This window comes from Bombus impatiens, unplaced genomic scaffold (assembly GCF_000188095.3).
Source record: "Bombus impatiens unplaced genomic scaffold, BIMP_2.2 scf_0212, whole genome shotgun sequence".
Classification (NCBI taxonomy): Eukaryota; Metazoa; Arthropoda; class Insecta; order Hymenoptera; family Apidae; genus Bombus; species Bombus impatiens.
In genome coordinates this window covers 3,488-21,045 of record NT_176631.1, presented here as the reverse complement: position 1 = coordinate 21,045, position 17,558 = coordinate 3,488, and the positions used below count along the sequence as shown (strand labels likewise).

Sequence of the window (17,558 nt, the reverse complement as noted above, 5' to 3'; positions counted from 1 at the left end):
CCTCGGCCGCTCCCAATCTTACACCCGATGACACTCCGACATATAAAATTCTATCTTATATCTAACTAACAGGCATGTGCCTTTTATAATAGAATGAAATATATAAAATTCGGAGCTAATAATAATCGAAAACTTCTAACTTAATTCACATTTGCAACAATTTTTTAATGAAATATGGCTGTCATGTATCGTTCTGAATCATACAATGACATTTACATTCTAACCAGCATACAGAAATTTTGAATATTCACGTGGAAATATTCAAAGAAAAGTATCTACCCTGCTATTTGATATATGTCGAAAACTCGATTCGCGATATTCTCCTCATTTGCGCCGCATACAGCGCACATTAGTAGGTTTGGGTTATGTCTGTTTTCGCCCCGTCAAATCCAGCGTAATTGGAGTTTTGCATTTTCAGACTCAAATATTCAAGTCAACGTATCTCCGTTTCTATTGCAGATATGTCAACAATACGATGCGCGTTATGTTCCTCATTTACTTGACCATGAGACATGGGCGTGCCGGGTATACTGAAGCCAGGGTATAAAATGTAGCCGTGAGAGAGTTGAGGGGTCCTTAGTGTTGTCAGCGTTGTCGGAGAGTGTTGTCAGCGTTGTCAGCGAGTGTGGTCGGCGTGAAAGACATACCATCTAATCTCGCGCAAAACGCTAGTCATAGAACACGATGGGGGGCCTCCCACGCCGGAGAAAACTACAGCGTGTGGTGGACGGTGTCCTGGCACTCTCCGCAGTGGTGATAGGTGTTCGTCATCTACCTTCCGATTTTCTATAGGTATTCCCCGAATACTCCATATCTTGCAAGCACCATTTTCTTTTTTTTCCTTAATCGGGGAGGAGAAAATGCTATTACGCATGCCCAAGCCTGGAATATGTGGGACTGGGCCGATGGCGTTGCTATACCCACTAAAAACGCTTCATCTGTCAACTACTCTTCTATGCAAGCATCAACCCTGGCACCGCCTTACGGCACTACTTCAGAGTTAGGCTTAACTACGCCCCGCTTTCCCATTCTTGAGTCCCGGAATGATAGCGGAAGCCCTCCGCGGTACCTCCAAGCCTCCCAATTTGGCAGGACCGATCTAATGGCCCGGTCCTGACCTTCGAGAATGGATGACTCCCTCTTACAGTCGGCGCACTCCGACTTCTGCCCCACCGATACTCTGCAGCAGTCCACATAAAGCGTTGGCTGTCGTCGTCACTTTGGGAACCAGGAGCTCGAGGTGCGGCCCGAACGTCCATCGACTGTCGATGGTAAGGCCCAGGTATTTCATCTGAGGTCTTACCTCAACCTCCTCTCCGCTTATGTCCAAACACAGGTCTGGCGGAGGAGTCCCCCTAAGTCGGTAGTCATAAAACCGACTTGGCTGGGGACAACTTTAGGCCCAGCCTACGTATAGCCCGTATCACGCAAGCGGCGGCAAGCTCTCCGTGGCGCAGCGTCTCGTACCACCAACGTCATCCGGCCAAGACCAATGTATCGTCCGCGTAACACATCATGCCCGAGTCTGGGGGGGCATGGGGCAACGAAGCACCGCGTCGTATCCGATGATCCATAGAATCGGAGCTAAAACCGAACCCTGCGGAAAACCGCGCTCAACGGGCCACTGCCCTTCTCCACCCTTGTCGATGTAGCCGACCCATCTGCCGCTCAGGTAGGTCCGTATGACTCGAAAAATTCCAGTGCCCCCAATATCCCGACCCAGGGTATGGTGTTGAATGCATTGACTATGTCTAAAGAGATTGCCAGCGCTATCTCATTCCGGGAAACCATGGCCCGTGACATCTCCCGTAGGCGGTTCACTGCATCCTAACCCCAACCTGACCACCTGGTCCAGCACAAACATCTGCAATGTATTGCAGCTCATTGTCGCCAAAACCTTCTGCTTTAGTAAACATAAAGTTACATGCTCTATCTATATTCGTTATTAAAGTCCCTTTTTATCAATATCCTCTTCGTCAGATTCACTTGAACTTCCACGAATTTTTTGTCGTTTACTATGGTTATAAGTATCTCTATCACATTTCTTCCTTTTTGTCCTAGTTTCCAATTCTTCTTGCATGGTATGTTTATGCATCAATCGCATAACAATACACTTACGTACAAGAATATTGTAATATTCAGAAACAAAGATAGAAGTAATCAGTTCACAAGTATTAAAAAGTCACTTTATACACTGTGACGAAATAATATCCAAGAAACGTGTTAAAACATGCATAGAAAATACGTGAATTAGACTGAGAAACCACTCCGCTCTTTCGCCACTAACTTCGACACCACCGTCACCAACTAGTCGCTGAGTGGGACTGACCGAAGCGGCCCAGATGTACCGCCAACGTACCCCAAGCGGCTACTGCCCCACCATCTATAGTAACCCGACAGCACAGCATAATATTTGAACTGGTTGCTCCCTATATGTGGAATTTATTTATATCAACAATATATATGTCGGGTTTACATTGGAATTAGGGTTAGGGGCGTAAAACGAATCTTCATTTGGATTACACATTGTCGTTATGCAATAGAGAAGGCATTGACTGGTGCAAATACGATCATTAAAGGACCTGACAAGTAACAACGGCACTTAGATACTCGGGAAGCTAATGACAATGATCCTAGGTTCAATAACGAATCCGCGGTCAACGGGATAACAGGATGCGCCTTCTTCCAAATCCAAGTCGTATTCAATTTGCTTGGCTAAGCTGGAAGTATTACTAAACTAACTCTTTGTTAAAACGTGGAATATCCACAGAGCGTAAAGACGCTAAGTAACTCGCTAATACGACCTCACGAGAGAATGACTTTCCGTCGCGTTGATGCCATAGAGCAAAACTATGATGTGGTGTGTCTACAGACACGAGATCATCGGATTCGTCGAGGATAGCCTTCGTTCGGAAAGTAAGGCAAATTGATGTTGCTGCTAATTGGTCAATCTCCATATCGGTGGTTAGAAAAAGGAGCTAGCCGCCCTCGAGGGAAAGTTGCTAGTGGGAGACGTCGTTCGTTGAAAGAAATAGATCTCCCCTATCTTCCAGTAGTTGGGACAAAGACGGTTTGTCTGTTTGAAAGACTTTAGGTAACTAGATCTTAGTGTTTATAATGTCCCTCCAGCTAGCTGATCACGTATTGTAGAGACGCGTCGGCATCTGGTAACCATCATACCCGAAGAATAGGATCAGCGTGTGGCGAGCCACGGGACAGAAATCGTTGGAATGTTTACTGTCGCGTGCCGCTACAAATATTTCTTTTAAGGAGAGCTATATAATTGCTTCATACCTGTGTTAGGTGCATCTTCCTGCCATGACCGTAGCTACGTTCAGCGACCCGTCATATCAGTTCGAGCCCAAGCCCACTGCCATAAACCTCGGACACCCATACTCGGATTAGAATATAATCAACTGTTCCTCAATTTTATTATTTAGGTGTAGCTATAATAAAAAGTCTGGACTAAAGTATCGGGGCTTTCCCTAACGTTCCAAAAAAAGGGCCCGATGCCCTTTCATTTCCGACGTATATATTACGAAATGGCCCTAATTAGATTATTGAGGTTCGTGCGATCAAAATGATATTAAATATGGCTACATTTCACGAACAGTCTTTAACTAAATTAAAGAAATGCGTAATACGTGACTGAGACACTATCATATATAGTATCTTACTGCAATTTAGCTATTCTATCTCATTCGCACTTACCTTTAATACGCGCATGGTTACGTACCATAGAGCACGACAGAGTGAATAGAAGTCGGGTAATTTGGTTCTATCCTTAAACAGTCACCTCCTCGGATATGTGGCCACGCGCAGATCCGATCGTTGGCTATATATGCGGGCATTACGCTGAGGGAAAAGTAATTCTTAGAGGAATCAAAATTACAGGATGTAGCAAGTTCCTAAGTAGCTGTACGTATATAAGAAATTCGTAAACAATATAGAGCAGTACCTCCCTTGCTTCTGAGCCGTCGTGTTAGTCCTCTTTCCAGTAAGGCTTAGTACTTGGTAACGCTGGTATATGTACAGATAGTAGTCGATCTCTGCGATTTCGGTGATTTTTAAATATGTTGTGAGGGGAGAGAGAGCACGACTCTGAACAACTCTTTCCTTTTCCTAAATACATATAACCGACTAAGCGGTATCGCTTAATTATCGATTAGTTAGATCGCGGCGTATTTCTGATTCCGCAACTTACATGCCAAACGGAAAATACGGCACACGAATTTCATTCGTGTGTAAGCAATCGTACGCTCCAGTGAAGTGATTCAGAGAAGTGTTACGAATAGTGATAGTGAGGGGAAGTCAAACAATGCAGCAGCAGATACCAACAATCAAGATTGCAATCAAAGGAGAAAAGTATTACATGAACGGGTCGGTAGATTTACCAGGCTTAAAGCAACAGCAGCAAAATAACAACAATCAAAACGATATAGCTACAGAAAAAATAGAAGAGCAGTGGAGACAGGAGGAGTGCAGCCACGATAACGAAAGATGTTACCAGGACGAAAACTGGAAGCTAGAAAAGACTAGCAAAAAACGTAAAATAATTCCAAGCACAAGTGCCGCAGGAAATCTACATACAGAAAAGCAGCAATGGCTGCAAGAATTACCATTTACAAACTCCTTCGTCTCATTAACGGAAGAAATAGACGACGACCCAACAACCAAAAACACAACTCAATCAACACACATTACAAAACCACCACCAATATTTGTTGAGACCCAGATAATAGACCCGCTTGTTGATCGACTAAACGATATAGTTGGGAAGGAAAATTACACAATAAAAGAAACAAAATTAGAACAAGTAAAAATTCAAACAAACATCCCAGAAAATTATAGGAAAGTGATAAAAGAATTAAAGGAAAAAATGCTATATACCACACGTACCTGCTCAAAACGAACAGAAGCTACAAATTAGTTATAACAGGATTACGTCCAAAAATTAACACGAAAAAATTAAGTGATGAATTAGCAAAAATTGGCCATCAAACAAGAGCAATAAACAATATGACAAAATCGAAGCAACCATTACCATTATTCTTAATAGAACTTGAACCAGAACCAATAACAAGGAAATTTATGAAATCAAAAAAAATTCTAAATACAATAGTAACAGTGGAACCACCACGCTACAAAAAAGATATACTACAATGCATGCGATGCCAACAATACGGTCACACAAAAACTTATTGTAACAGAAGCCCGGCATGTGTTAAATGTGCAAAAAATCACTTAACAATATACTGCCCATACACAGGAAAAATAGAAGAAGTTAGATGTTATAATTGTAACGGAAACCACCCAGCCAGCTATAAAGGATGTGATATATGATATATGATATGATGTGAATATGAACCAAAAGCTATAAACAGAGCCATAGATCCCCAAGGTAATCGAAGCTATGCGCAAGTAATCCAAGACATTGGACAAGCAATGCTCACAAATAAGCAGAATCAAAGCAAGAACATCAAAGAAGTGAGCTAAACACAATACTAAGGCAATAAGTACAACAAACAACAGTCATGTTACATCTACTCACAAACTTGCTAAGTAAAAAATAGAGATGGATATGTTGAAAATAGCAGCCTGGAACTCCAATGGCTTGCAACAGCGAGCCCACTGTATAGTAGCGCAAAGCAAAAGCGAAATGCAAAGCACACTTTATGAGGTTCGAGAATTAACACGCCGAGAAGTAGAACATTAGAAAAATACATTAGAAGCAGCAACCTCAGCGTACTATCTACAGGAAAACCAACTTACTGGCCGACAGACCTCGATAAAATACCAGACCTGTTGGATTTTGCAGTAACAAAAGGACTAAACGTAAGCAAATTAAAAATAACAACCAGCCTTGAGCTTAACTCCGACTATACACCAATTATATTAGAATATACAAGCTTATAACAAGTCAGAGTCGCTTCAAAAGGAAGCAGATGTACTGGTTAACCAATAGAAAATCTAAATTAAGCATAATGAATAAACTAAATATATACAAAACAATAATCAAACCAATCTGGACATATGGAGTCCCACTATGGGGGACGGCAGCAATGAGTCACATAAATAAAATAGAAACAGAGCAAGCAAAAATTTTAAGGACAATAGTTAACGCTCCATGGTACGTCAGAAATGAAGACTTATGAAAAGATTTAAAAATTCCAACAGTCAAAGAGGAAATCGATAGATATGCAAAAAAGTATAAAGAAAGACTTGTAACACACCCAAACCATATGGTTGCTGAATCGAATAAAACCATAATAGAAAGAAGACTGAAGAAGAAGCATCCCACAGACCTCACAATAGAAATAAAATATAAACAACTTGGAAGATGGAACCTCGCTGGGGTTAACCATCCACATGTTATATTATTATACCACTAAGCTATAATTTTTTACCAAATGTCCTACTGGACAAATTGTAAAATTTAAATTAAATAAATAAAAAAAACGAATTTCATTTGGGCCGAGGTGAAAATAGCGTGACTGAAGGACGACAAGATACCAGAGGCACGTTAGAGCACGCCGTTCATATTATACCCGTGTTGCATGTGACGTTCTCAGGGAACGTGCATGGAATGGGCCGGCACCCATACTCCGGATCTCCTCCGTTGAAATTCTATTCTCGTTAACTTACCGTGCCGCAATTGAAACGCAATACAACCGTCAACCTGATAAATATGGCTAGTGTCACGTCCCGCGCTGCGCACGCGCCGCAACGTAGGCTAAAACTACCAATAGCGCGAGTGAGCGTTCCAATTTGAAATTTAAATGAATTTTAACAATATGTATATAAACCAAATTCGAACCTCACAACCCCCACGGAATAACCCGTCATATGACAACCCCTCCACGGTAGACCTAAATATAAATAAGCGTAGCGGCATAGAAGAAGCGGTAATAATTCCTTAGTTTTAGAGTAGTTAATTCCTCAGTTTTGGGTGATTAGTTTTCTCAGTTCTTAGTGATTAACTCCTTGGTTCTTGGCGATCAGTTCCCATTTCCTGGCAAGTAATTTCTTGTTCATAGCGATTAATTCTTAATTCCTCTAGCTCTTAATTTCTCAATTCCTTTGTTTTATAATTCTTCAATTCCTTAGTTTTCAGCTCTTAATTCCTTTAGCTCTTAGTTTTGCTCTCAGCTTTTAGGTTCTTTAGTCCTTTAGTTCTTTAGCTTTTAGTTCTTTGTTTTAATAGTTTCCAATTCTTGTTGATCTTGTTAATCGACGTGTTTGTATTTGTCAATTTGTAAACTATCGAAAATCTATCAAAATTAAAATCTTGTAATTAATAAGAGCGAAACGTATTGCGAACGATCGTAACTTCGAGCATTCGAAATTTCAACGACTATTCTGTCAATATCCAATTAGAATACGAATAAACATTTTTTTGTGAAGAATATTTGTCTAATAATATAGCAGGATTAAGCGAACATTTATTTTCACCAACTTTAATCCCCTCCCGTGCCAGTACTCCTGCGCATAGCAGGTTAGCCGAAACGTGGAGTTTAATTTCAAATCGCATTAAATAACAGACAATACTATAATTTAATCTAAATTCAAAAATTAACGGCAACGCAACCAAAACGAGCCAGACAAAACGTAACACTAGCCTCTCTCTCACCCTAATTTTGATCGGACACCTCTGGATTTTATTAAAATTTTCTTTACCATAGGATATGTATTGGGCAAAGGTCCATTTTTCTTGAAAGTGCTTTCTATTTTACCATTAAAATCTATAATGTAGTAAAATGTTTTCTCTACTTTTCGTTCGTGTTTCACTTTAGGTGATCTTCGGCAACATTGCATAAGTTACCACAAAAGTTGCATTGAACAACTTTGCATAAGTTACCACACCGATGAAACTTTACTCGAGATTATAGCTGGTGGAGTTCTCTTTGGAATTCCTCTAATTCGATGTATTTTTCTTTTCTTCTTTTCCACTCGAACGATCCATCTTAACATACTTCAGATTAAATTCGATAGAAGCTTCGGTTTAAATTTCTAAATCCTGGTTATTGGCAGAATCTGTAAAATTGTATTTCTTCTGACACAAAGACGCTTCATGTTTCCATAGAGAGGATTTGTTTTAGCGCAGTCACTGCTGATCGATCATCACGGTGAGAAAAGGATGGAACAGCATAACCCGACAAATACGTCGTTATTTTCTCGTTGATGATTCAACAAAAACGTAGCTTCAATCTTCTAATTAACGTTGCTTGTACAAAACGTCTCGAATCAAAGTGCTGTATTCAAGTTCACCCTATTTCGAGTCCCGAGTATACAAAGACATAATATTAACTTCATGTCGCGTCTTTTAATTAAGGCGAGTCATACACAACGTTCCGAATGCAAGAGTGTTGGTTCGTACAGCAACAAAGGTTGTACGACTATCGTAGTTTACACGGGGAAAGAGTTTACATTATTTTCTGGAAAATGTAATTTATTAAAGAATACCTACACTTTTAGAAACAGTACACATCGTACTACTAAAATCTACAAATTTCCCGAACAATCTATTAAGTTTACAAGCTTTCTAAGTTTTAGAAAATACAAACGTTAGCTCTTATAACTGCTCAACTGTTCGTTTCGTTGTACGGCAGAACCGGTGAAAGCTCGTAAAAATAGTTCATTTTCCCGCTGTGAAACAACCAATCTATTCGATAACACGCTGCAATTATTCTGTGATATAAACGTCAATTCTTATGTCTTTATAGAAATTCTAATACGACAATTTTCATTCGCGCTTTCATAGCGATACATATCGTTCTTGGTCTCATGTTCCTCCCGATTATCGTATTGTACGACCGGCACTGTGATGGAAATTGAAATATTTATTTACTTAATATTTAACGTAAAATTAAAATTGCACATTACAAAGCATTATCGTTCCCGTACAATTATCATTCGACGTCATTAATCGATAGCTGGGTAAGTAAATACATCATCTCACAATGAAAATTGTAATTACGATCCATATTTAAATTAGTCGTCTGTCAAATATGAAATATATCATATAATCATTCCACGTGTGATAAACGAAATGAATTTTTTTAAAATCTCAATATCAAATTCAATAATAGGTTTATCCATTTTTTAACGGATGTTGTAATTATTATATCGAGCGGACGTTTAAACGAATAATCATAGCGAATAAACATTGCAATAGAAGAAAAATGACCAATATCAGATCAATTAAGAAAAGAAATTGCAACATTTACTTACCCTCGCTTCATTTATTTTCTGACTTCTTCAAACATTTACGCTGACCAAAAATAATTTATAAAATATGAAGATCCGCAAACGCGCACGTCGAACGAAAAACTCCCTTTAACAAAAACTTTTACAATAATGAAATGGAGTAGCGATCAACGTACTTGATAAAATACACACGTACGCACGCATGCACACGCTCGCGCGCACACACACACAGAAACATATACGTATATGACAGCACATAAATATAACGCGTTCAAAGAAAAAGCAGACAAATTTATTACTCGATTTATCATAATTTTCATTAAGTTGCTTCAATCGGCACTTAGTAAACGATACGATAACGCGATTAGATCTCTTTATCTCTTATGTGAACAAAACGATGTATATTAAATAAAGTTAGAGACAGAATGGAATATCTAGTTCGCTCGTTTTCTGGCTGGTCGTCTAGCCTAGAATGCTTGACATATTCTGCTTCAACAAACTGAGACCATCGCAAACAATGAACAGGAAGCGCCTAAGACTGACACCCAAACTTCACTCAATGTTCGATGTTTGAGCCGAGCGCAGTTCGTACTAAGTCAGAAGCGTCGATTTGTCTTGTATAGTATATTTCAACAAATATCGATACATTTCATGCGTGTCATGGAAAATGCGAATACATGACTTAAAGAACACTTTGAAATCATTTGCTTCGTATATGTGTGTGTGTACTTGGCGTGTTTATTGTACGTCTCAATCTAGCCCGATTCTTCAGTATAAAAATTGATTTTCAAACGACCTATAAATCGAAGAATTAAATATTCTCTATGCTTTTATTTTATGATTATCTTAATTTACCCAAAGAATTATGAACACATGCGAAAAGTCTGATTCGATGTATCGCGGTCGCGCGCCTTGTCAGCGGGCGAATCGTGCGAATGAACGTGTAGCTTATGCGCGTGGAGATGTGCTTGGTAGTTGAAGCCTTCGTTACAAGTATCGCATTTGTAAGGGTACAATTTCCATGATTCGTCCGGATAATGCTCCAACTTGTACATTCCTTGAAACAATTTACCACATATTACGCATAAAAAATCATTGCCCTTGTAATAATACGTGTCATGCTCGACTAAACAACTAGGTCAGAAGCGTTGATTTGTCTTGTAAAGTATATTTCAACAAATTTCGATACATTTCATGCGTGTCATGGAAAATGCGAATACATGACTTGAAGGACACTTTGAAATCATTTGCTTCGTATGTGTGTGTGTTCTTGGCGTGTTTATTGTACGTCTCAATCTAGGCCGATTCTTTAGTATAGTACCGTGAAAATTGATTTTCAAACGACCTATAAATCGAAGAATTAAATATTCTCTATGCTTTTATTTTATGATTATCTTAATTTACCCAAAGAATTATGAACACATGCGAAAAGTCTGATTCGATGTATCGCGGTCGCGCGCCTTGTCAGCGGGCGAATCGTGCGAATGAACGTGTAGCTTATGTGCGTGGAGATGTGATTGGTAGTTGAAGCCTTCGTTACAAGTATCGCATTTGTAAGGGTACAATTTCGATGGTTCGTCCGGATAATGCTCCAACTTGTTGTGATGATAAAACTTGTACATTCCTTGAAACGACTTACCACATATTGCGCATAAAAAATCATTACCCTTGTAATAATACGTGTTATGCTCGACTAAACGTTCGTAGGATTCGAATAAAAATGGCATATATTACAGATTGGTTTATCTTCCACAGCGCAATCGGAATTCATCACCAGCCTAGAATCTTGCTCAATATGTAAGTGTCGTTCGTGAATTTGAAGACTCTGTTTCTTGACAAATCCTTGATCGCAGAACTTACAAAAGAATTTGTAGTTCACCGAACACGAAGGCGCATGAGTAGCAAGCATGTGAAACTGTAAGAATCTTTTAGTGGAAAACATCGTGTTACAAACGTTACACTTTTCTGTGGCTGTTTGGCGATAGGTGCGCTCGTGTATGCACAAATTTTTAAGTGTTCAGAATTGTGTTCCACAAGTAGTGCAAGGAAACTTTGTTCTATTCATCTTGTCCGCTTGGTGACCCTTTACGCATGCAATCCCATTAAGTAACCTTCTGTGCTTTGCAGATGTACCGAATGACGAAGAGAAAGTATAATCCGTAATAAGCGTACTCGTAATCAAATAATTTTCCAAAGATCTTGTCGTCCCACACGAAACGTCCGACATTTGTTCCAAATCAGGCGACTGTGTCGAGTGCCATGTCACTTGGTTCTTTCAAGGACCGAGACAAGTGGTTTACATAAGGTACACGTTGTTTATTTCTTAAGACTTTCATTCGACGACATACATTCTCGTGTTGTTTCAAACACGAGTATAGCCAAAATCGTTTGCGACAACCTTTGCATTTGTGTTGTTTCTTGAATGCATTGCAATTTATTTCAACATCAACCGGTGGAGCGTCCTTTTTTGATCTTATAGTCTTCAAACAGTGCAAAATCATGTGTCGCTTCAACAATGCCGACGTGTCAAACTTCTCATAACACACACAACATTCCCTTCGTTTAAACACAATATGCTGGCGCAGATAATGAGTTAGTAACTTATTTCTGGGCGTGTAACGCGCGTTGCATATGCTCGAAATGTAAATCGTATGGAACAATTTCATGTGCTCGAGCAGGTTCTCCTTCGAAGAAAACGATTTTTTGCAAATATGACATTGAATTATTTTCTGCTCATAGACTTTAAAGTTTTTCTGAAATTCAACCGATTCTTGTTGAGGTACGATTAATCTATCAGCGAAAGGTTTCATTGAATCGCTTTGACGCAATCGTGTCAGCTTTCAAAGGCAAGTTACATGTCGAGCTTGTTTCACGAAAACCTTCAATTTCCTCTTTCACATTTTTCGATACTGCTTGCTTGAAAGCGTCTTCGTTTTCCTTTTTCTTTTAGTTTTCGTCTTCGTCTTGGCCTGACACAAAACTAGTAGGCTTCAAGAATTTGTCGCATTTCTCCAAACGGACCACGCATTCTTTATACTTAGCTTCAGGTGCAGATCTTCTACTTTGGTCAAATATATAGGGGAACTTGTTTCTTTTAAAAGATTGTCTTGATCTTCCAAAGGTCTCAAACTCCAATAAATCGTAAAAATCATATAAAGAAGAAAAACATCTTTTCACTGACCTAAGGTTGTAAGGCGTATTGCGCAAGGTATTAGAGCTTCCAGGTTCAGCTTTTATTTCGTTCCTTAATAAAGATATCATTGTTTTTAAATTCACATGAATTTGAACAAATGGTCGTTTCCTAACAGGAGATTCGATTCGCTCAACAGAAGTAGACATCTGAATAACTTCTGCAGCCGTTGATGTCTTGTTACTAAATGTGTCGAACGTTGAAGTTGGAATAATAGTCGCAGTAACAGGAATATTCTCCGTATCGATAACTTTTTCCGGGCTAACCCATTTGTCATTCGGTTTGTTTTTGTACGTCGATATGAAGTCTGTAAGGACGGTCTGCTTCATCCTTTTCGAATTTGTACAATGCGAATCGTTTAACCATTTCGGGTGCGTAGACTTGATATCGCTGTTCGAACCCTTGGTGGATGTACTGTTTAAACTATTAGATGGTATCAAAGGTATATTTATTGAGCTATCTACGTTTTTTGGGCAGGGACTGTGTGAAGTATTTGATTCTGCCATGGCTATACCATCCGAATGATTCGACTTTCCTAACGATTCAGCAGATGTTTTTTCAAAGATATATTTTTTGAGCTATCTACGTTTTTTGGGCAGGGACTGTGTGAAGTATTTGATTCTGCCATGGCTATACCATCCGAATGATTCGACTTTCCTAACGATTCAGGAGATGTTTTCGTGATTTTGCTTTCACCAGAAAATATTGCGTTCCCATGCGCATGGAATAAATGAGATTGGATATGTCTTTTATAGGAAAACCTTCGGCTACAAAAATTACATCTATATCCAGACAATTGTTTCGTACGACATTGTTTCTTTAAATGACGTATCAAGGAAAAATGCATAGTGAAAATCGCAGTGCAATTATTACACTTAAATACATTACAGGTATATAATTTGTTATGCTGATCAAATAAATGTTTAGTTCGAAAAGTTAACAAACAAACGTTGCAACTGCTTCTGTTGTTTGAAGGTACTTTATGTTTACTTTTTCGTTTATCAGGATCCGATTTCTTATTTTTTAGATACGTACTTTCTTGAGGAAACGCGGATTCTTCATATTCAGAATAAACGTTATCCGAAGATTTACCTTTAAACGTCGCTGTTTCATTTTCATTCCCTGTATTCGTATCAACTGGCGACAAATCATCGCAGATCTCCGGATCGATTGGCTCTTCTTTTATTCTTATTGCATAGTCAGAAGGCTGAAAAAAATATACAAACCTAACGTAACATTCTAAAAAACGAAAAATCTATGGAACGGTCCTAGCCTCGTAATTCAAGCCAATCGTGCCATAAATATCATGGGTTGGATAGAAAACTATGTATAGAGCTACAAAACCAGATAGTAGAAAGAACGCTTTATGACGCCATGTTTATGAGTTAGCCAGGTTCTACCATTAAAAACATGAAAAACATAACTGCACAAATCCAGAATACTACATACATAAGAAGAGAGGATGTAAATTTTGTGTAAATTTACAGCTTCATTAGAATTGCTACGAAAGTTTTCCTCAACTCCTAACATTTATCATAGGACATGGCCGATCGATATTTTCAAACTATTGTGTAGTGAAGTGGATTATATTCAACTTTCAATTATATTCAAATGTAAGAAAAATCAGATTCGCATACGATATTTTTAGCATGGTTGTTTAACGTTATTTCATGAATGTATTTTTCCAGGTAACAAATTGGCACGAAGCAACGAGCGGTTCTTCTACATGTTTAACAAATTGTATATTATAAATGAGAAATGAAATATACGACAGAGCAACAAACACCATGCAAAACTCTAAAAATTCAATATCATTTGAAAATATAAAAAAACAACTCAAAAAGTTTACAAAAATCACCATGAATTGTTTAAAGTAGCAATATTTGTACCCAATTCGATGGAAAATATTATAGAATCAATCGCGATCAGTAACCGGTGTGAGAAACAGTCAATGGTAGTAACTGGTCAAAAAGAAGGAAAACGTGACTGTCAACGATGCTTACATACGCTGAAACACTGATACGATGAACGCATCAACGTTTTTTGATCTTTTATGGTGTATATTGGCTTGCATCGATGCAGAAAGTAATATTATTTCCTTAATTGGTAGGCAAAGCCATTGGGTATATATTAAGTATATATTGATGTACTGATGTCATTTCACGAGACTTTAGAGTCGATGCGTAGCGTCATTACGATACGTTTCAGCTATACAGGCTGCTCAACAAATTTTCTACGCTAGACTATACTAGAACTACTGTCCCGATGCTGTTCGGGCAGTAAGGGACATATGAGAAATTCCTCCCTTTCACTATGTTGCCAATTTGTATAAGAATATATATACACGCGAATAAACGCACACGCGTATCTGTGCCTCGTTATAACTGTGTGCGGAAAAATTTTGTATATAAACTCACAGCAGCAATATTTTTCATAACGCATACAGCTTTAAACCTGGGCATAAGGTTACACGAGCGTTAAAACGGGCATACGTTTCACAGTCATTTCGTACGTACGTAGAAGTCACGGCATACGAGCGTCGTCTGTTTTGCAGAGCTGGCGGAATAATTACTCACGCCCTATCAGTGTGCTGACACGCAGATGGTCGAAACGCTAAATTTCTAGTTCTCAAAAACAGCGATTGTTCTTGACTGTGGCGTAAACCATGCTTAACGGAACGTTCGCGACGTTGTGTTGTAAAACTCCAATAATATTTCTTTTTAATCTGAATCGATATCGAAGTGCGTTAAAAACTGTAAATAATTTGATTTATACAAATGATTTTTGCAATAACAAATGATTTATAATAAACAAATCTGAAAATCCTTGCACAAAATAGAAAAGTTTTCATTCCGATACAACTATTCGCTATAGAATAATCGCTGGACATACATAAAAAATACGTACTCATCGAACTGATAACGAATAACCAGCGATACGTTTGTGTGACCTGCTCTATTTAAAGTTATACGTTACAAAACGCCTCAGCTGAATCCAATGCCCGTATTTATATAAATACATCAGTGAACAGGTAGCGCACGTTCCCAGTGATGAACGTTCCTGGTACATCTGTGAGTATTAATCCATTATACGGCAATATATCTTTTACAACATACGTTGTTTCAACGCTCGTATGCTTCGACGCATTAATATGATGAAAATCTAATCTTTCTTACTAATTCACTTGGTATCGTACGAATAAATAGATAACATTTCACGATACAACAGCGATTTACATTAATATTACATAAAACATATTTATATATGTATAAATATCAATTTTATATTCTATAAGCCGAGGAAAATGAATAACAAATAATAATAACACAAATGGCAAACATAATCAGTGTACTAAATATTAACATATTAATGAAAATCATTTGTAATTCAATATTTCCATTTAAAACAAAATATGTAAATGAAATTTAATTGTAAAATAATCACATTCGCATAAACTCATTACTCTACAACGGAGCAATTAAATATTATATTGATAACAATAATAAGCACGGTTGCATCGATGTTAGACATTCTGCATTACTTTAATATTTTTAATCCATGTATTATTATTGCGCCATAATATATAAAGTATAGACGCAAGAGATCATAGCGCGTTGGCCAAAATAGTCTTATAATTGACAGATACATTATACAAAATTTTATGTACCATCGTGGAAATTCCTTTTAATTCAACAATTAAATTTCATTTCTATTACAAATCATAAGTTTGCGTCACAACGGCCAAAGAAGCAAATCTTACTTTGTCATATTGAAATAGTTAAAGAAAGTGGTACATAAACATTAGCTTAATATGTTATATTAACCAAGATTTGTAGAAACAAAATATATTATTCAATACGGTCAAAGTTCACTTATCGAATGATGTTTCAAAAGGTACTTACGTCCATTTTGTTGTCCAATTTTATATCAATGGAGATTGCATAAACGGGCCGCACGTAAACTAACACTCGAGCCATTTGCTTTACGAAATTATTATTATTATTAGATAAACTGCTTGCCTGTGCATAAGGAAAATCTATGATTAGTGAGTAGTAGACTTTAATAATATCCTCAAAGAACAATTCGCGTTTTCCTTAAAATATGCCGTAACTGCACGATAACAGTAGCAATTTGTAAATGAATATAGAAATTGTATGAGATACAGTTATCAAATACATTTAACAAAACTGTAATTATTTGATAAAAAGTCGTGAAATCAATGAAAAGCAGAAGACAATGGAAGATATTTCAGGTTAACGTGTCATACATGATCTTAAAAGTTGTTTGCACTCTCTTATTATTCACTTATTATTCACTTGCATCCAGAACATGTTTTCCTTTGTTAATAGTTCGCGTCAAGATAGAATGTAAACTTTTTTATACACATATAAACATGCAAAGAGAGAGAAAATACCGTTCGAACTAGGACACCACCATGAGCAGCACCATGGGCATTAAAATGGCATCCTCCACTAGTAGCAAACATGACGCTCAGTTCAGACAGGTTCACACGTGGCTGCAGCGCATGCGTCTTACTGAGTAGATTTTCTGACTAACTTCACGTTATGTTCAATACAATTTTTTTGTTCACGTTTCTGTATAAACTCACGTTATATATGTATGTATATCTGTGCATCTAAGAAGCAACACCAATACACGTCAATGAATACCTGATTATTCCTGCATCATAAGTACTGCAAGCATCGTATTCGTATACACAGGTTTGTAAACTCCAGTAGAGGGGGGTAATGCTCTTAATATTCGGAAATGTGCTTTACAAATCGGCCGTTAATCGCAGCGCTGGCATCGATTTGTTAACACCTTCGTTTGCAAAATTATGAAAAGCAGTTTAGTTTATATTCTTCACCTTTAGTGATAATTTTCATCAATATACTTAAAGTAGACATGCAGTATTTCACGTGATACAAAAGAATGTTGTTTAAATGAATGTAGTTTTACATAATGCTATAGAGTTTAGTTATAGACACGATAGTGCTGCAGACACAGGAAGCGCTGCGCGGCGAAGTCTAACAAATCGATTCAAGTCCCTTACTCGAGAAATGCTTTCTGGCCCGTAGGAGTCTTATCCACTCTAATGGAATTCTTAAATTTGTGTATACGAACATGGCAAATATATGCATACATACACAGGCGCGCGCTC

General features: G+C 37.9%; 1 protein-coding gene across 1 annotated transcript; it reads right to left on the bottom strand.

Moving 5' to 3' along the window:
- Window positions 1-12,023: 12,023 nt before the first annotated feature.
- On the bottom strand, window positions 12,024-16,847 carry LOC117151439. The gene is made up of 4 exons (XM_033319762.1): window positions 16,665-16,847; window positions 16,300-16,416; window positions 13,034-13,604; window positions 12,024-12,911 (listed from the first exon to the last, which is right to left on the bottom strand). The coding sequence occupies exons 2-4, from the start codon at window positions 16,372-16,374 to the stop codon at window positions 12,154-12,156; spliced, it is 1,404 nt and encodes a 467-aa protein (XP_033175653.1). The 5' UTR covers window positions 16,375-16,416; window positions 16,665-16,847; the 3' UTR covers window positions 12,024-12,153.
- Between the last annotated feature and the right edge of the window lie 711 nt (window positions 16,848-17,558).

Bases quoted from the DNA above. Each gene is read 5' to 3' on its own strand.
- LOC117151439 (XM_033319762.1), bottom strand. From the start codon at position 16,374: ATGGCTCGAGTGTTAGTTTACGTGCGGCCCGTTTATGCAATCTCCATT. The intron at 13,605-16,299 runs GTAAGTACCTTT...TATTTTTTTCAG, and splicing joins AATTGGACAACAAAATGGAC to CCTTCTGACTATGCAATAAG. The intron at 12,912-13,033 runs GTATAGCCATGG...ATCATTCGGATG, and splicing joins AAAGTCGAATCATTCGGATG to GTATAGCCATGGCAGAATCA.